This window comes from Lactuca serriola, chromosome 6, assembly GCF_051521515.1.
Source record: "Lactuca serriola cultivar US96UC23 chromosome 6, Lser_US96UC23_V15, whole genome shotgun sequence".
Taxonomy (NCBI): Eukaryota; Viridiplantae; Streptophyta; class Magnoliopsida; order Asterales; family Asteraceae; genus Lactuca; species Lactuca serriola.
The window spans coordinates 15,432,922-15,453,275 of record NC_136413.1 but is presented as its reverse complement, the minus strand read 5'-3'; the positions used below and the strand labels follow the sequence as shown (position 1 = coordinate 15,453,275).

The 20,354-nt window shown below is 38.6% G+C and overlaps 2 protein-coding genes across 4 annotated transcripts; one reads left to right on the top strand and one right to left on the bottom strand.

Moving 5' to 3' along the window:
- Window positions 1-580: 580 nt before the first annotated feature.
- LOC145058480 (protein yippee-like At4g27745) lies at window positions 581-2,564 on the top strand. 2 transcript variants are annotated; one of them, XM_079006381.1, is made up of 3 exons: window positions 581-860; window positions 1,139-1,295; window positions 2,117-2,564. In XM_079006381.1, the coding sequence occupies exons 2-3, from the start codon at window positions 1,203-1,205 to the stop codon at window positions 2,342-2,344; spliced, it is 321 nt and encodes a 106-aa protein (XP_078862507.1). In that variant the 5' UTR covers window positions 581-860; window positions 1,139-1,202; the 3' UTR covers window positions 2,345-2,564. The 2 variants fall into 2 exon arrangements, with proteins under 2 accessions (XP_078862507.1, XP_078862506.1); XM_079006380.1 differs by having other exon boundaries at window positions 582-860; window positions 1,142-1,295.
- Window positions 2,565-7,624: 5,060 nt separating this feature from the next.
- On the bottom strand, window positions 7,625-10,666 carry LOC145057819 (serine/threonine-protein kinase WNK8-like). Of its 2 annotated transcripts, XM_079005722.1 has the most exons (7): window positions 10,026-10,666; window positions 9,719-9,756; window positions 9,336-9,563; window positions 9,024-9,244; window positions 8,794-8,951; window positions 8,342-8,708; window positions 7,625-8,247 (listed from the first exon to the last, which is right to left on the bottom strand). In XM_079005722.1, exons 1-7 carry the CDS (start codon window positions 10,149-10,151, stop codon window positions 7,835-7,837), a joined length of 1,551 nt encoding a protein of 516 aa, XP_078861848.1. In that variant the 5' UTR covers window positions 10,152-10,666; the 3' UTR covers window positions 7,625-7,834. The 2 variants fall into 2 exon arrangements, with proteins under 2 accessions (XP_078861848.1, XP_078861849.1); XM_079005723.1 differs by lacking the exon at window positions 9,719-9,756.
- Window positions 10,667-20,354: the final 9,688 nt, after the last annotated feature.

Sequence of the window (20,354 nt, the reverse complement as noted above, 5' to 3'; positions counted from 1 at the left end):
TTATACTCTCTTAAGCCTCCTAAAAGTCATGTATGTCGTATTTGTATCACCTTTAGAGAGGTGGAGAAGGTATTTTTTGATGGTATGAGTAGGGGTGGACGAGCCTAAAAAGAAGCGAGAATATCATATTAGGTTAGATGTGAAGAAGTAGGACTTTATTTCAAAAGACATGATCTAAGTAGAAGAATGTGGAGACTTGAAATTAATGTATTTGAGTAGTTTTCTTTGTTACAAGAGTGTGATTTTCTTTTAACATGTACTTTTTACTTTTTATTGTATCTTTCTCCATTGTTTCCTCCCCATTAAGTGTATTGAATTTAGTTTCATGCATTTTATTAGAGTTGGTCAAATTTTACAAGCCAAATTCATCCCCAAAGGGAAAAAGCGAGTAAAAGGCCGAAGGGGTCGGCAAGCCCAAACCAAAAGAATAAATCTTTCGTGAAATGAAAAGTTTGAAAGTGAAACGGGTTGTTTTCTTTATGATTTCACCAACCGACATGTTCCAATCAACCCCAATAATGTAGAGCAATGAACCAAAATGAAAAAAAAGTGTCTAAAGGCAGATGGATAAATACGACAATTCAAAAGGGGTCGGCAATCAAAAATCGATTACAAGAACCCACTTAAAATCCGACGTACCTCCATGTCCAAAAACAAGAAAACCCTACCATCCCAAATCCAATTCCAATTCACAAAATTCAAACACCCACGTCACGGATTTACAAGTTTCCGTGTAGATTACCATTAATCAAACGCAAGTCATCGTTTGTTTGCCATAAATATACATATACACAACAAGTCGAGTGAATTCACACCTTCAATCCTCATGTTCTTCACTTTCAGCTTCTTTCAGTTACAGGGTACGCTTTCGTTGATCCTAATTTCCATCTTCTTTTATGATTTCTTGAGCTTAATCATATGATTACACTAATTAGTAATTACCCATTTCAATTTCTTTATCTTTTTTCGTAAAACGACTTTCTTTAAAGCGGATATACTTGGTCAAAGAACTGCGTACAAGCTACGTATCAATTTTTCTTGTGGATAGGATAATAGGAAAAAAGGGGTTACTTTTTTTCATTTCTCTTTCTTTGTTTGAGTGATCATCTGATTTTGGGTATCTTCCTGATTGTGCCAGCAGATTTGATATTGACAAAAAGTCATTTGAGATAAACTTTTGGGTGTTTGATCATCATTCATCAATGGCGGAAATGATTGGTCCGAGGTTATACTGTTGCTGTAATTGTCGAAATCATGTTGCCCTTCACGATGATGTTATTTCTAAAGCTTTTCAGGTAAAGTAAAGGTTATTAAAGAATTACGGATCAAATTCTTCAACTACACTTCATTCATGCTTTATCTGTGAAGTCCTTTTTAGATCAATTGTGGGTTTTTACAATTCTTGAAATGGTGGATTCTTTTTATCTAACACATTTGACCCAAATCGATAGTGGAAACAAGTAACTAAAGATGAAAAATGATTAAAACTTAAGCTATAGATGAATTCTATGCACTTAATGGTGTTCGAGAGATCAAATAAACACCAAGTATCTGCATCTTTGTACTATTATTAGGTGTATTATGTCATATAAGCCTTATCATCCCTATGCAAACATATAAATATGTAAATGAGAAAATTCTTAAACCTTTTCTATGATTCTTGATCTGGGTTTGTGGCATTTAGCTCCAAGAAACAGAAACCATGAAATAACATGAGAAGTGGTAGACTATTTTGAGTAAAGGGATGTTTCTTGATTTAAATCTATGCTTAGAAAGATGGGATTTTTGTTGGTTTTCATGATATTTCTGTTATGTATATTCTTGATGTAGATTGGGCTCTTTTGTGGGCCACTATGTACTTTGATTTATGTAAATCATCTGGTGGTAAGCTATGTACCTAGTTTACATCTCACATGATGCTTCTAGTACAAGTCAGTGTTGACCAGCTCAGGAGTTGTACCTGATTTATATCTCACATAATGCTCCTGTGTTTGTTGGAAAAACAACTTTTTTACAAAAGTTATGGAGATTCTTTAGCTATTATAATTGTGGATTTTAAAGGTACTTAACATTGGATTGAAATTGGTTTTTGTTTTTGTTTTTTTATTGATGTTAGGGGAGAAATGGTAGAGCTTTTTTGTTCTCTCATGCAATGAATGTTTCCATGGGGCCAAAAGAAGACAGACACCTAATGACGGGTCTCCACACGGTTGCTGATGTGTACTGCTCTGATTGTCGTGAGGTGTTGGGATGGAAATATGAACGCGCGTATGAAGAATCACAAAAATACAAGGAAGGAAAAATCATTCTTGAGAAGTCCAAAATTGTGAAAGAGAATTGGTAGTGATGAATTTAACACTCATATATCTGAATCCCCTTTTCATATCCTATGAAATGTCTAGTTTGTGTTGATGCTATCCAATAATATTGTATTTGATTGGAAAGTGTTTTCTTTGTTAACCTTGCATTAATGGAAAGTGAACAGCTTTTGTTGGTGTTCTTGTAAATCGAAGGGTGTAAATGAAATGATCTCTCATCATTTGGTATGGTGATTCTTTTATGTATGTAAGCTGTCTGTTATTTCTCAACTAAAAAGAAACATGTCCTTTTTTTACATTAATTGGACTTTTAAGAGAAATTTTAACACTATAAACGTCGATGAGAATTGATTTAGGTTGTGTTTAGTGTGCAACACTAGCCGTCAAACTTTTTTAAATTGTCATAGACTAGTTTTTTAAAAACTATGTTGTCAAACTTTTTTAAAGTGTCATAGACTAGCTTTTTAAAAACTATATAGATTTAAATTGTCAGACTAGTTTTTTAAAAACTATGTTGTCAACTTTTTTTTAAAGTTTTTAAAGTGTCATAGACTAGCTTTTTAAAAACTATATAGATTTAAATTGTCATAGACTAATTTTTTAAAGACTCTGTTGTCAAACTTTTTTAAAGTGTCATAGCCTAGCTTTTTAAAAACTATATAAACTAGCTTCTCGGGAATTTTGTTAAATCTTATATATTTACATATACACACACACACACACACACACAGAGAGGTTCAAACGTGGATGAACAAGTATTCTGTGGATGTAGGGATTAACATGGGCCAAATACTATTTAGAAAAAAAATAAAACATTAATTAATTAAAAAAATGATATTTTAGTAAATGATTTATAAATCAATCAATTAAATTTAAAATTGAAACTTATAATCTTGGTAACTGCATTTAGATTGAAGCTATATTTATATTAATATATTTCTTCAACCCTACGCCTTCATTAGTTGTGCAATGAACAAAGCTTTCATCGCCTCCTCCTGTGTCACCCACCATCTTCATCATCTCCATTTAATCACTTGTGAGGAATATTTCTCCATATGTTCTCCTGAACACCAAGCACGATCCATTACTTTTTTTATCAAAACATTTGAAGAATCGGTAATGAGGTTCATTTAAAAAGCAATGGACTCCGAACATGTGTGAAAAGAGGTTCGTCTAGACCCGAGACTCTGTTGCTTCGATGGAGTTTGATGAGGCTAATCAAGAAGAGGGTGATAAGGATGTTTAGATTGAAACTTAAAAGCTTACTGATTCTGGTCAAAAAATGGGCTGAGTTATTTATAGATGTATGTGAATAACCTGTACCAGCAGGTGCAATTGTTTCTTCATACATCTTAAATCATAAGGTACGCTTCATAAAACCATCCAATATCGCATTCTAATCTATGTTCTCTTATGATCGATTTCAGCAGACCATTTATTTGTTGGGAATAATATGATTTTCTCATAAGGGTACATCAAAACTCATTCCAAGGACATTTGATTTGGGTTATTTTTATTAATGTAACACCCCGAATTCAGAAGACCTAGAAAGGAAAGGAAAGCCTCAAAATCAGAAGGAGACTCGTCGAGTAGGTGGGGTGACTCGATGAGTAGGGGCGCATTCCGAGTCGCAGGTTAAGTAACCTACTCGACGGGTCGGAGGACCGACTCGGCGAGTTGGTCGGGGTCTGGGAAACCCTAAATTCGGGACTTGGAACCCTATTTAAGCATCTTATTCTCTTCCTCTTGGTCCCATTCTTAGCCCCCATTGTCCAAAACTTAACCCACGAAACCCTAGATCTTTTGGTGAGTGTTTGAGCCATTATTGAGTGTTTTGGTGTTCTTGGAGGCTAGAAGAAGAAGAAGGAGATTGAAGGTTCAAGGAGGAACTTGCAGATCCAGTAACACCATCTTATTTCCATCTTTTTCTGGTAATCAAGTCTTCATCTTGATTTATAGCTTCTTAGATCTATTTATGTCCACTTTATGAGAGTTTTGGTGCATGGAGCTTGATCTGTGGGACAAGTCCAAGTTTGACCTTATGAGAAAATGTCCTTGGAATTCGGTGGGACAAGTCCAAGTCTGATCTTTTTCTAGAGTCCCCAAGAGTGGTTAAGGCATAAAGGTGCAATCTTTATGCCATTGGAACCCTCAAGCAAGCTTTAAAGAGGTTATTATGGCCTTTTGGGCAAAAGGGTCATGCATGGATGTAAAGGCAGAGGCTTTACGCGTTATTTCGACCCTAAAAGGTTAGATCTGGGTCTTGGATGCTTTGTGTTCAGCTAAAAGCATCTTAATAGAATTGGACTTATAAAGATGGACTCAACGAGTTCAAAGGTGAACTCGGCAAGTCAGTTGAACAAGGGTCCCGACGTGTTTGAAGGTGAACTCGACGAGCTCAAGTAAGACTCGATAAGTAGGATCGAAATCCAGAGTTGCGTGTGGAGTATGGGACTTGACGAGTTGGTCGGCCAACTCAGCGAGTAGAGTCAACTCGGAGCGTTGACTTCGACCAAGTTTAACCTGGTTTGACTTTTGAGGGTATTGTGGTCTAAGTGTTATTTTGGGTATTGATAGTTCGGGGAGCCGAAGGATCAGCAGTTCAGGAGTTGTCAGTTAGCAGTCAGAGGTGTTCAGCTAGTCTTCAGTAATGCAAGGTGAGTCTCCTCAGTGTTTGTATCGGTCTAAAGCACCAATGTCGGCCCATTTAGTTTATGTATGGTAGGAAGACCCGGGGGTTAGCCCTAGGCATTATGCATGAAAGACCAAGAGGCGGCTCTTGGCACACATTATGCTATTATGTATGGTAGTAAGACCCGAGGGTTAGCCCTATGTAATATGTATGAAAGACCAGGAGGTGGCTCTTGGCACACTGTATGCTATTATGTATGAAAGACCAGGATGTGGCCCCTGGTACACTATATGCTAATTAGCTAATTAGAGTAGAATGTATGATAATTGTCTTTGTGATGCTTGTATGGAAGACCAGAAGGTGGCTCTTGGCACTTGTCTGTAAGACTGGGGGGGGGGGGGGGGGATGCTTGGCAAGAAAGACCACGTGCGGCTCACTATGTTTGGCACATAGCACCTTACTTGATTACCGATATGTTTGATATGTGTGGCTCACAGTATGTATGGCATGTATGGCCCAGTTGATATGTATGGTATGTGGTACTTGGGGAACTCACTAAGCTTCGTGCTTACGATTTACAGTTTTGGTTTCAGGTACCTTTGGTTTTCAAGAAAAAGGAGCCCGGGACGATCGCAGCGCATTCACCCATGTTATTTCGCATTATATGATCTTTGGGATTAGACTCTGATATTTGTTTAAAATGAAATGTTTTCAATGTTTGGAACAAAGATATTAACGGTTTCTTTATATTAAAAATGAAATTTTTGGCCTTGAATTTTGGGATGTTACAAGTAGGTGGGTTACACCTGATCCCACATCGGCTTGGAAGGAGAACGAAACATTTCCTTATAAGGGGTATGGATACCTTCCTTGTCACAACGCGTTTTAAAGTTGTGAGGGTAGCAGATCCCATAAGAACTCTGCAGTTAAGCGTGCTAGGGTGGGAGTAGTACTGGGATGACCCCCTGGGAAGTCCTCGTGCCAAGTGGCCCAAAGCGGACAATATTGTGATACGTGCCAGAGGGGGATGTTACAATCAACTTTGTTCGCATATTTCTATATTTCGGAATACAAAATTAACTCGTCTCTTACCCTTAATATTGTTTAAGAGTTATTCAGATTATTGATTTGAAGTATACATAGTATGTTTTGCAATCAATCTGACTTTGTATCCAAAATCGAAGACCAACCCCAATGCCAAATCGAAGACACCACTGGGTCATCATCATTGTTGGATTCCACATCTTATCCCCAAATTGATGTCCCAATCGAGAATCGACCCTCCAGGGCTCGTTTGATAAACATGATTAAAGTGTTTTCTTGAGAATCATGGAGCGGTATCTAGATCAGTCAATCGATCCAGGTTAGTAAAATTCCATTTGATTAAATTATGTTCATAATTGTTGTACGTAATTTATTTTGTGTTTTATATTTCATTTTTATTTTGTGTTTCAATTGAAGCGTATATACATATTCAGAATGAAATTAGTACATTCTATCAGTATTACATGCTTCTAGGTGTTGCATAAGAAAGAAAAAAAAAGTCAAAGAAGAAGGATATTTTGATACTAAAAAAAAAAAAAGATAAAAAAGAAGGATATTTTAATACTCTTGATGAATAAAGAAAATAATCAACAAAAGATTATGGCTTTTGGAGTTACTCCCACTTGCAGCTTCATGCATCCAGAAGAAAAAAAAGTTAGAATTTGATTTTATGAAAGACATTCTCACATAATGTCATTCTCACAAAATGTATTATCATTCATTCTTAAAGAATTACTGAATAATGTTTTTAAGATTTTCTTTTTTATGTAATACCTTTTACATGAATTCATGATTATTCTAAGAAGAATGATATTTTTTCCTTTATTGTCATTGTATTTTATTAGAATATGCATATTGAATTATGTTAGAATAGTTATTCTTATGTTATGTTGATACATGTATGTTCATTCTTTAATGTTGGTTCCTGAAGTTATATATGTTCATTATTGTAAGTATGTATAATCAGAAAAAGTTATGTCTACGTATTCATGAGTAAAGTTAGGTTATTGTATATGTGTTCTCTCAGACTATGGTTTATTATTGTATGTTTATATTCTTTAAGTTAGGTAAGTTCATTCTTATAAGAATGAATAATCAAATAAAATTTTGTATAGTTTCTTTATCAGTTTTTAACTCCATAATCTGGAGAATCAAATTCAAATCTTGAATTGATTGAAATCGTATGTGACTGTTTGGTTAGTAGCAAGAATATCTCACATGTCTTATTTGATTGTTAACTAAATTGACATAATTACCCTTAAAATCGTTTTGAGCTTATTAATTACATAGGATAATCACTTTTTAAATTTCCAAAAATGATTGGACCACAAAGAATTCCTACATCCACACAATAGTTACAATCCACATTATAACCTAACCCTATATATATATATATATATATATATATATATATATATATATATATATATATATATATATATATATATATATATATATATATATATTATAAAAAAATATATTCTTTTAAATTTTTATATCTTATAACTTTTCAATTGTATAACTTTTTCAATTATATAACTTTTAACTAATATGTCAATTATAGTCTTAGGGTTTGATAACAATATTCAAAGTAATGGAACTTGGAACAAAAGCAAAAAGACACAAGAGATTATGTTAAAAAAAACAATTCAAGATTAATCAATTATCATCATCATCATCATCAAAGAATTCATCAAAACCTCCAAAACCAACATCTCTACAACCTAAAAAAGAAAACCAAAGAAAATCAAAACACCCAAATCACCAGAAAAACAAAACCTCCAACAAAGCAAGTCATCATCCAAATCTCTAAAAAGCTAATAAGTCTTTACACCAAAAGTCAGAAAACCGCCACCTTCTTCTTCAACACATGTCTCTTCTTAGCATCAGCAATCGCAGATTCCTTGCACTTCAATAACTCACTACAAAACTGATCATACTGAGCGTTAATATCATAAAGTTCTTGCTTCAAATCTTCACACGCATCTTCTTCCACCTCACAATCTTCATGCGACATGTCATCATTGGACATGATTATAGAACCTTCCGAAGAGCTTATGATTCCACTTGAGTTGGATTTTGGGACTGAAGGTTTCCATGTTGGCTCAAATTTCATCATCAGTTCATCAATCAGCTCAGCAATCACAGCAACTTCTTCATGTATTAAATCCAGCTGTTCCACCATTTCAAGAGCTATTGAATGTGCTGTATCCACATCTATATAAACCATGAACTGAATGTTCCTCGCTGTACCTGTTAAAAACAAACATAAATATTAAAAAAAAAAAAAAAAAAATTATATATTTCACTAAATAAAGAATGGTTGTTTATGTTGTTGATTTCTTACTAGTGAAATCATCTATTCTCAAGTTTAAATAGATAGAGTTATTTTCATTCTTCTCCCCTCTGAGTCTAATTTCATTTCTCTCATTCAGACACTGCAACTCAAGGGAATGAAGACGTGGGCTGCTGCTGCTGCTATTGTTGCTCTTATTGTCAATCTCCATTGGAGACAGGTTGACTTTTGGTAAGTTTGTTGACTTTATCTTGACAGGCTGGCATACACGCTCCTTCATGTTGCTATCAGGGTTAAGAAATGGATCTTTCAAAAGCTCTTTTGCAGGTAGCCTCTCAGAAACTGGAACCAAACACTTCTCTATGAATTCCTTCACTTCTGGATCTTTCACTTTTGATAGACCCAAAGGCTTTATACCCTGAAATACATATTTTCATATATATAAATTATAATTACAAGTCTCTATGTGACATGAAACACAAAAGATAATAACCAACACTTACTGAAGAAACTTTCTTGTAGATTTGTGCTTGATTTCTGCATTCACTGTAGGGATATTCACAAGTGATCAACTCTAATATGCACATTCCAAATGAATAAATGTCGACAAGTTCGTTGTATTCTTCTTCATAGAGTTCTGGAGCCATGAATTCAGGAGTTCCTGTAATGAAACAAACCAATTAAAGTGTTTGCTAGATTGAGATTTATGAAAAGGTATGGATTGATCGATTACCAATTAAACTTTTGGCAGTAGGGCGCAGCATTAGGGTTGCTAATCCAAGATCACCAATTTTGACTTCTCCATGATTTCCATTGACAAAAATGTTGTCACATTTCAAATCTCTATGAATAATAGGTGGTTCATGACTGTGGAGATACACCAGTCCTTTAAGAATCTGTCTGGCCCAATTCTTGATAGCCTTCAAATCAACACTCTTATGTTTCTTGCGATATCTGATTAAAAATGTAAACATAGTTTAGTTCTTGTTCATTGATTTAAATGGTATATAAGTACAAGAGAAAGAACACGAGGAAGATGACTTACTGTCTTAAACTCCCGGAAGTGAATAATTCAGTGATCATGTTGATAGTTTTCTTCTCATCATCCACCCAAGAAACATATGATTTGATTATGTTTTCATGTTTTAGTGTTCTCAGTAAGTGAACCTCTGAATAAACTCTTTCTAGATGTTCTGGAGATTGCATAGCATCATCCAGTCTCACTTGGTTCCAGGCGATTTCAATTCCTTCAATTTCATCAAATCCCTTGTAGCTGTTCGTATCAAGAAAAGAAACATAAATAAGTAAGGATTGTTATGTTAAAGAACAAAATAGTAGAAGATCATATCAGTACAATAAAGTTATATCTACAATTAGAATATACAAAGTTATAGATAAGGAAAAGAGTTAGAAGTCAAGAAATCATACACAGTCTTGAATGCTCCTCTCCCCAGCATTTCATTATACTGAAGAAAGAAAACAGAAAGAGCTAAGAAACTGGTAATTACTCACTACGGCCAATAAACCTTATAGTAAAACTTCAACGTTTATAACATAATATACTAAGGAATATACGGTTAAATTCTAGTGAATAGCATAATATGTTTTGAGATGAGCCCAATCGTACGTTTGCTTCAACAAAGCATATGAATAAATAACGATGAAAACACTTGTACTCCAGCATCATGAATAATTTTGCTCTTATTGAACAATATGCATTGAAAATTGATCTTACCCGAATGTAACGATTGTTAGGGCATCTTTCCAAAACATCAGCATCCTCGAGCTCTGGCTTCGCATTCAGTTTCAGTTTCGAAAGCAAATCATTCTCAGGAACCAAAAAACTCACTCCTGAAGCCATCAGTAACAACAATTACAAGGTAACGGATCCGTAAAACGTAGAAGAAAACGGCAGCCGACGAACGAGCGAAAACGAGAGAAAACGACTATAGTTGGCGGTGTTCAGAAAACGCTTCGCAGGCAACGTAGAAAGAATCGATGGATGATCGGATTCTAAAGTAGATTCCAGCAAAACTCATCGGCAATAATGTGTGCGAATTCTTCGAAAGAATCGAAATTCTGGAAACCAGTCGCGTTTCTTCTCCAAATAAACTAGACATGCCTCGAAATCTTCAGATCCCCAACCATGCATATACACATATATGATGAAACTACTTTGGATGCAAGCAATGCGATTGTGACAAGAATAAAGGAAATCAGAACCCAAAAATCAATCCTCCTTACGATAATTAAGAAGCAGAATATAGGATTGTTCGCGAGTAGGAATCGAGGGAATCAATTTTCGTAGGTTGGAAGGCAAGCATTGACAGATTTATAAAACCCTAATCCCCAATTTCCAGCGAGGAAACCGTAGTCTTTTAACAACATAATCTTGCCTAATTTAAGAAAAAGTAAATTGCATATTTTGTCCCTACACTATTAAACAATGTTCATATATAACTACAAAATTTTTTCTTTTCGTATATTGTTTCAAAACGGTTGTTTTTATAACTTTTTTGTCTTCTTATTTTCAAATACCATAACTTTTTCTTAGAGTATACATTTGTATATTTTAGAAGTGATTATTGTAATTATAGATAATCAAAGCTAGTGGTAGTTACGGATTTTTATATTTATCCTAAAATATCTACAATTTCAACAACAAATCAAATCATATCATATCAAATATCCTATGTGTAGTATATCAATTATCAAAACACCTTCTAAAAAAAATAAAAGGTGTAAAAAAAATTATTCTCTTAATCGTTATCTCTATCTTTTTTTATCTTCGTTTTTATTCACCGGCTTTTTTTAATATCTTTCCAATATAAAATAACTACTTGTTATAAGATCATCTTTAAATAAATAAATAAAGTTAAATAAAAAACCTAGGAAACGTGTATCTCACTTTTCTTCCCTTTCTTCAAGATTGATCTAATGAAGCAAATTTTAAAATATCAATTTGATTTTATTGATATTAATTTTTAATCATTATTCTTACCTTATCGTCTAAAATTTAATCATTTATCCATCCATTACATGTCGTGACCCGAATTCCAACATACTGAATATAGTTATAATCCAAATCAATCAAACATTCGATTTTTTAAGAAAAAAATACATATGTGGCCAGTTACTTTTTTGGACTTTAAGAGTATATTCAAGTCTTGAGTACTTACGTTGAGTAATGACTAATTAAAAATCACAAGTCATGTTCATCATTTTGATAGCATCATTTTGATAGCAACCATCTTTTGACCAACTCTTCAAGAACACTTGGTAGCAAACCAAATAATATCTTAATAGAAAATGTAAGTATAGAGATGAAGACAAATAGACACTATTAGTTTTGACTATGGCCATGTGCATAGTATATTAGTATATGTCAAATTTAATGTGTCTTACCAATTTTATTAGTCTATAAAACTAAAATTATATGAAATCCGGCTGTTATGAATTAATAATGCAAAAGAAAATATTATAGACACCCATATGTTTATCAATTTATCAATAAAGTAGACATAAATCTTGTATTTTACACTAACAAGAAATATTAGATGCATTTAAAAACATTCACGAGTTTTAGAAATCAAAATAATCCTTCATATTTAAATTTTGTTTTTTTGTATGAATCTTCAAAAAATAACCGATGTAAATGCTAAAATCGAAATCATGCAACTAATAGCAAACTCATAAGTTAGATGTATTTTAAAATATTCAAAAACTTAATCATCAAAAAAAAACTAAAAAAATTAAGATTAACTATTGACATTTATTAGTTTTATAGATAAAGAAATACATGAAGAATGAACAAATTAAAATTGGAGAAGGAAATGTAAATAGCAAAACCAAATAAAAGCTTAGTTAGTTCTTGTAACTTTTAGGAGGTAGTTGTAATCTATGAAATTAGTAAAACTTAAAGGGTAAATTATGTAAATATCCACCTCTCATCCAAGGAAGAACAGTACGTCCGTGATTCCTGGGGTTGGGCGCCGGCTAATCCTAGTTTTTTAGAACGGCTCAAAAGTAACAATTTACTTTATTTTAAGCCCGAAACATTATTATATTATTATTTTATATAATATACCATAATGTAAAATATTTAATAATACAACTAAAATTTATTTATTTTTAATTTATATAACTAAAATTGAGGTTGAAACAAGGGGGGATAAGTTTTAATCTATCTTGACCAAGTGGTTTTGTTCCTTATAATAACTTCTATATGGTTGTTCGGTATTCCAAAGTATAAGGATATTGTTTGTGATAATGTAAAAAACATTTGCATTGATGATCTCCAACATGTGGAGGGGTTTAAGGTATATCCGACAAAGTGTAGTCTACTCTTATCGGTATAGTGGAATATCTTGTGACTTGTGAACATTTTCTATAAATAGCACATCCGTTACAATAATTGCATTGGAGATATATCTCAGGCACCGCACAACTACAATTATTGTTGCAACAATATACATTTGAAATGTATAAACTTTAAAATATTGTTACAACTTGGAGACATTGGAGTTGTAACTTACAAAATTTGGTCCCATAAAAGAAATATTAGAATGTTATTTAACTTAGGGTTACATCTCCATATCAAAATACAATCACACTGAAGCAACTATATAAAAATATATACAAAACCAAGCCTTCACTTCAATTACTATGATTCACTTCATTGGTGCTTAAAAGGGGCATCTTCTAGTTATCCATAAGACTAAGAGAAGTGGGGATCGCTACCGGGCTCGCTATGCTCGCCGGCAATCAAGGAACACCATTCCCTAACTCTCGCTAGGGAGGTCTGTAACATCCTGGAATATCAAAAGTAGAGTTGAAGGGCTAAAAGTGTAAGTGTGAAAGGGCAACTCGACGAGTAGCATGGGTGAACTCGGCGAGTTGGTGCTGAGTGGAGAAAACTCTAATTCCAGGGGTTGAGCCCTATATAAAGAACATAACACTTCTTCCCCAGCCTCTTTGCCTTCCCTTTGAGTTCCAGAAACCCTAAATTCGTGTGAGCTTTCCTTGGTGAGGGATTAGAGCCTTGGAGGAGGTCTCTTGGAAGGAAAATGAAGAGCAAGAAGATTGGAGCAAAGGGCTTTGCAGAGAATTGGTTCATTCATAAGTTGGAGCCTTCATTTGAGGTAATAATCTCCTATTTAAGCTTTTGTGCATCTAGATCTATCAATTGTGGGGTTTTTGGGGCATAAATGAGGTCCATCTCAAGTTTGGTGTAAGATATGAGGTTGCTACCTCAGATCTAGGTTGTTAATGATCCATAAAGCCATAAAGTCTATGCTCAAGAGTTGTTGGTGAAGTTCTCTTGTCCCAAAACCCTAGCCTAGAGTGAATATGGCTTAGATCTATTTGGATTCACGTAAAGTTTGCCACTTTACGTGATGAGTGGCTTGTAGGAGAATAAATCTATGGTTTGGAGCCCCTGCATGGCTTGGAAAGCCTTTGTATGGTTTCAGATCTAGGAGTACTCGGCGAGTTACTTGAAGATAGGCTGGAACTCGACGAGTTGTAAGAACAACTCGGCGAGTTGGATGAAGATAGGCAGGTACTCGACGAGTTGGAGGAACAACTCGGCGAGTCTGTTGAAGATAGCCTTGGACTCGACGAGTTTGGTCGTGAGGTTCTAACCTTTCTTCTGGTTGAGCCATGAATCAGTGAGTCAAGGGATGACTCGGTGAGTTGAATGTGAAAGGACTCAGAGTTGTGGGACTCGGCAAGTCTCGGGGTGACTCGGCGAGTTGAGTCGCGAATTGGGAAAGTTCTGTGCATGGGGACTCCGCGAGTCATCGGGTTGACTCGGCGAGTAGAGTCAGTCATGGGATGACTTTGACTTTGACTTTGACCAAGGGTTGACCAGTTAACTTCCAGGGGCATTTTGGTAACTGTTGGCATTTGTTTTGAATTCAGTGTTTGGTGTTGGCTAGTGGTGGAGATCGTATCAGCGGTCGGAGCAGCTTGGGTTATCTGTTCAGTCGGCAGTTGCGAGGTGAGTTATCCTCACTATATCGACAAGGTCTACGGCACCAAGGCCGGCCCTTTATCGGAATGTGATCCAGGTATCGTTGTTATGTTATTGTTTTGATATGTTTGCATCTGGTAGTTTGGATGATGTTATGTTAGAGACATGGTTAAGGTCGGTATCCTGGTATATAGGATGATGCTATGTTTGAGACCTGGTTAAGGTTGGTATCCTGGTATATAGGATGATGCTATGCTAGTGACCGGTTAGGTCGGTATCCTGGTTAGGATGAATTATGCTATGAGTTGCATGTTTTGTTTGCGCTACATATGTGATATGTATGCTATGTATGATATGGGCTGGAAGGCATTATGACGTGGGCCGGAAGGCATTGCATGTTTTGTTTGCGTTATGTATGTGATATGTATGCTATGTATGATATGGGCCGGAAGGCATTATAACGTGGGCCGGAAGGCATTATGACGTGGACCGGAAGGTCAGGGAGTCATGGACCGGAAGGTCGATACGAGTAGGACCGGAAGGTCTACTCGGATTGGGACGGAAGTCCCCTGATATACATGGACCGGAAGGTCGTGCAGAGTATGGCCTAGAAAGGCGTATATGTGGTTGGTATTTTAGGGATATCTTACTAAGCTTTCGGGCTTACAGTTGTGGTTTAATGTTTTTCAAGTTCTTCTGGAGACCGTGGCAAGGCAAAGGCGTGATCGTACCGCTCTTCATGATTATGTTTTATGATGTGGTTCTGGGAAGACTCTGATAATAATTGTATTGAAAACCTTTTTGTAATAACTTAATGAAATGGGGTTGTTTTTGAAAAGTTTAAATTGTTTGAAATTTTTAGAGCGTTACAAGTTGGTATCAGAGCCTTGGTTTGAGTGAATTGGAGGAACATTCGTGCGAATTCAGTCTCAAATCAGGGAGAGTTTTCAAAAGAGAATTTAAAATGGTTTTCAAAATGAGTAAAGGAGGATGCGGGGGTACGATCAGCCGGAGCCAGTAAGTAACCCCAAAATACCATACATGATATTTGTGTTGAGCTATGATAGAACAGCATGCTAGTACTAGGCTAGGGATCTTCAGGATTTCATGATAATGTTGCCTGATTTATGATGTCTGTTAGCCTAGGGTTTCCTATGTGAGAAGCTTCCAGTGTTCCTCTAGGAGTGAGGGTTGAGTGCTTGTTATGTATGTTCTTCACTAGGGTGTTGTAGTATATTTGATACAAACATGGGTAGGTGTGGAAGGTAGTATGGGCCCGTACTACTGAAAGCACAGGACCCATACGCGTATCAAAGAAACCATAACCTCTAGGGATGGGTTGGGGGTTGGTTCCCGGGTTAGTGGGAAGTATCTGAGATCTTACGGTGTTTTCAGTATGGTGGTTACGAGGCATGCTGGGAGTGGATCCGGATCGAGATCGGGAGCAGGAGAGGGCGGTCAGGGTGGGTCAGTATCGCCCGAGGTTATTGGTCAGATGAGCACAGGCAAGTTGGATGCTAGGATTCGTGAGATCCTGCATGATGAGGTTGCTGCGTTGTTCCGGACCGAGTTGCCGGAACTGTTTGGGTCGATTAAGACCGCCATGGTTGAGTATTTTGATGAGCGCTATGCGGCTACAGCAGCTATAGCAGCGGCAGGGGGAGGAGTCGGTCGAGGTTTTCAGTATCGGGACTTCAATAATACGAAGCCCCCTACCTTCGATGGAGTTCAGGACCCGATTGTTACTATGAGATGGTTGTCGAACGTGGAGGGGTGTTTTTTCACGTGTTCATGCCCTGCTGATCAGAGGGTGAGGTGTGCTCTGAACCTGTTAAGGCTCGGGGCAAGGGATTGGTGGAGGTTGACCACGGGGTCGTATTCGTATGCGCAGAGGGCTGCAGTTTCATGGGATCAGTTCCGAGAAATGTTTAGCACTCGTTATGTGTCGCGGGTTGAGAGAGATAGGTTGGCTCAGGAGCTCCTGGAACTGAAGCAGGATTCGGAGTCGGTGACAGAGATCACCAGGATGTTCACTGAGAGGGCGATGTTTTGCCCCGAGTTTGCTTCGGAGCAGGCTCAGATGTCCCAATATCTGAGTATGCTTAAGAGGGATATCAGGCAGTTTGTGTCTATGCAGAGATGCGAGACCTTGTTAGAGTTGCAGGAGGCCGCCAGGCAACGCGAGTTGGAGATTGAGTTGCAGTTGAGAGAGCAGAGGCAGGCCCCGGTACAATCGCAGCAGGCGCCGAAACGGTCCAAGACCGTTGATTCTAGATTGGGAGATCAGAGCAGTCGCACTTATGGGAAGTGTGGGAGGGGTCACACCAGAGTCGGTAGGTCTGGTGGTGCATGCCGTGAGTGCGGAAAGGAGGGGCACTATGCGAGGGATTGTCGACAGACAACCCTGGTTTGAAATTTGAGGATTTGTTATCATTGTCATCAGGTTGGACACTTGAGGGTCAACTGTCCACAGCTTGCTGCAGGACCGGTGCAAGCTCCAGCACCGGCCACTTTGAGGATTGCAAGTGGAGGTCAGGGTGGAGCGGAGCCCCCAAGGGCTCAGGATCGTGCTTTTCAGCTTACATCAGAGGAGGTCAGGGCAGTGCCGGATGCAGCTGCGGGTATGTCTCTTCTTGATGTCTTGTTATCTTGTGGTTATTGTGGAGTATCGTTTATCTGCTAGTCTCGTTGTGTGATTTTTGGCATTGTATTCGTTTCTCCTTGAGGATTATGGTATGTTTATGGGTTTGGTGTTGGGAACTTCGTTATTTATCATTCGTGAGGTTTATTAGTGAAAACCTGGCTTTTGGTTTGAATGTCGGGTAGCATCTACAGTCTGAGGAGTGGCTGCTGAAGGTCGGGTTTCTTTCGAGCCAAGATGATCAGTGTTGTTATGTAATTTTGTGAGGGTTGCTCGTTCTAGTGGGAATCAGTTTGCGTGTAAGGGTTTGTGTTGTGTAGCGTTGTCGAGGAAGGTTGGTGATGGCGACCGGTGGTTGATAGTCAGTGCTCTAAGTGGGGGAGAATTGGAGAATTCTCCGGAAGATCGATAAGCATGAGAGGTTGTTTAGCTGTTGGGATTCAACGGTGGTTCTGTCAGCCGAGCGTAGGCTGGTATGAGTAAGTGGCAGGCATGCGGGGCGGGATACAGACCAAGGGTGATTGATTATGGAAGGCCTGGGATCGGGCCGGGATTGAGTATGTAGGGTGGAGATAGAGTTTGGAGCCCCTAGAGGGCTAGAACAATATACATGGGAGAGTTTCCCATGGAGGATAGTTCATGATGATGTATGATAGTTTGAGCGGTCCGAATAGACTGAAGGCCGGAAGGCGTATCAGTTAGGCTGAAGGCCCTGGAGGGCAGTTCAGCCATATTGAGAGTTCTGAGAATGTTTCAGGGTGGCTGCCGCCCTGGAAAGGCGTTTCAGTCATGCTGAAAATTCTGAATATGTTGTTTGATCTATATGAGGAGATGGATTGAGTATGTCGCGATGTGTTGGCATCAGAAGGTCTGGCCCCGGGTATTGATAGTGGTAAGTAAAAGGTAGAGCATGGACTTGAGAGTCCTTGTGAGCGGATCCAGAGCATGTGCGGTACAAGGGATAGCGGTTTTGCTATAAGGGAATGGTGTAGTTTTGGGTGAGCACCGTGGCACTTGTTGTAGTGACAAGGCGGCCAAGTGGATTTCCTTGGTTAGGAAAGGGAAAGGAATGTAGCACCGAGAGGGAGTGTAAGTTCACAGAAGTGAAAGCAGTAGCGAGAATGAGGGATTGTGAGTATGTCTATATGGTATTCGGGCATTGTGATTGTGCCAGTGGTATGGTAGTACATCTGAGATGGATGTCTACTGAGGCCAGAAGGCAAGTCATGGTAAGGCCGGAAGGTTTACCAGAGCTAAGGGACCGGAGGGTCCAGCTGAGACACAATTATCGGAAGGATTTCTGGTAATGTAGCCAGGGGAGTTCGGAAGGGACGTAAGGATAGAATCTTGGATTCTCAGGGTCGTTGTGAGTAGGAGCTTATGTACGAAGTGGTAATTAATCCCAGGGGATGTCTGAGGGTGTCTTTAGTATGTTGGGTGTAACGTCCCAAAATTCAAGACTAAAAATTTCATTTAATAAAACATTACGTTAAGCAAATTCATCATTTTCAAACATAAACTAAGTATTAGTTTCCAAAATACATATTCATTATCAGAGTAAACATTCCCAGGCTGTCTAAGCTATGGTGTGTGTCATGCGATCATCCCGAGCTCCATCATCCGCTACTGGAAGTACCTGAAACCAAAACTGAAAACCGTAAGCACGAAGCTTAGTGAGTTCCCCACCTTACCACATACCATGCATAACCACATACTGTGCCACGCCCGCTATCCTGGGCCTCACCCCCTACCTCGGGCCTCGCCCGCTACAACAGCCCCGCCGCTCCAGGCCCCGCCTGGCTTCGAGCCCCGCTCGGATACAGATATGTTTCACGTAGGCCTCACCTGTCATAGGGCCTCGCCCACTAACATATAATAGCACATAAACATCTCACATAAGCTAAACACATACTAACGGATCTTGTCCTAAGGTCTCGCCTATCTCTGGGCCCCGCCCCTGACCTGCTACTGATGAGTCACGGAACCCCGTCCATGCTCCTACTGGTAGTGAGATACGGGCCCAGCCCACGCTCACTTCCTTCCTGACTGGGGCCTCGCCCCTGCTCTGCTGGTGAGATACGGGACCTCGCCCACACTTTGCTATTGGTGAGATACGGGACCTCGCCCACACTCACCTCCCTACCAGGCACATACAAGTATCACACAAACAAAAAGTATAAACTATCATTTAAACCATTCCTTGGGCACCCGCCCTCTATCATTGGACCACGTCTCGAGTATCATACTAGCATACTGTGCCTAGGGCTAACCCCCGGGTCTTCTACTCATAACTACATGGTCCGACATTGTGGCCGTAGACCCATTCATACAAAGGGAAACTCACCTGATACTGTTGAACTGTTGCTGCTAATTCCTTTGACCGCTACCTGACCACTAACTCCAGACTGCTGCTCCTTTAGCTCCCCGGGCTACCAATATCAACATAACCCTTAGTCTAACTGACCTTCAAAGGTCACTAAGTCAACTCTTGTCAAAGTCAAAGTCCTGGTCAAAGTCAACTTTCCAGGTCAACCCTACTCGCCGATTCCACTTACTGACTCGCCGAGTTCTTATGCTCAAAGCCCTTCCAATCGCGACTTGACTCGCCGAGTCAGCCCCTGACTCGCCGAGTCTATAGATTCCCGAATCCTGTCCTGACCAACTCACTGAGTCCTTGCTCGACTCGCCGACTTGAATCTTAACTCGAAGGGTTTGGGACTACGCGACCTGACTCGCCGAGTCTAAGAACAGACTCGTCGAGCACACGGCAATCTTCATCCAACTCGCCGAGTCCATGCCCATCTTCATCCGACTCGACTAGCTGTTCATCCCACTCGTCGAGTTCCTCCTCATCTTCAAGCTACTCGCCGAGTCCACTCGAAGGACTCGCCGAGTCCATTCAGATCTACATACATGCAAAGGACTTTTGAGTCATGCATGGACTCCAAACTGTAGATCTACCCTTCCCAAGCCTATCCCCCACGTAAAGTTGCAAACTTTACGTGTAGAGAGGGAGATCTAGGCAAAAAGCACCATAAACTAGGGTTTAAGGCCAAGGGGCTTCAAAATCGACTCAAGGCTGATACTTTATGCTTCTCCAGTCCATAACACACTTGGATCTGAAGTAGCAACTCCAGATCCGGCTCCTAACTCAAAATAATATCATTATGGCTTAAGAGCCCCAACAAACACACATAAATCTAGATGCAAAAGGGTCCAGGAACTAGTTTATACCTCCAATAGCTCAGAAATGTCTTCCCAATCCCAGATCTACAGCCCCCTTCTTGCACTCTCAAGATTCTTCTTCTTTCTCCAAGCTTAATGCACTCTTGAAGAAATAGAGGATATGGCGGCTAGGGTTTGATATCTATGGCTTAAGAGGCAGTAAGGAACCCTAGGAAGAAGATTAAGACGTCTATATAGGCTCCAAGTCCCAAATTTAGGGTTTT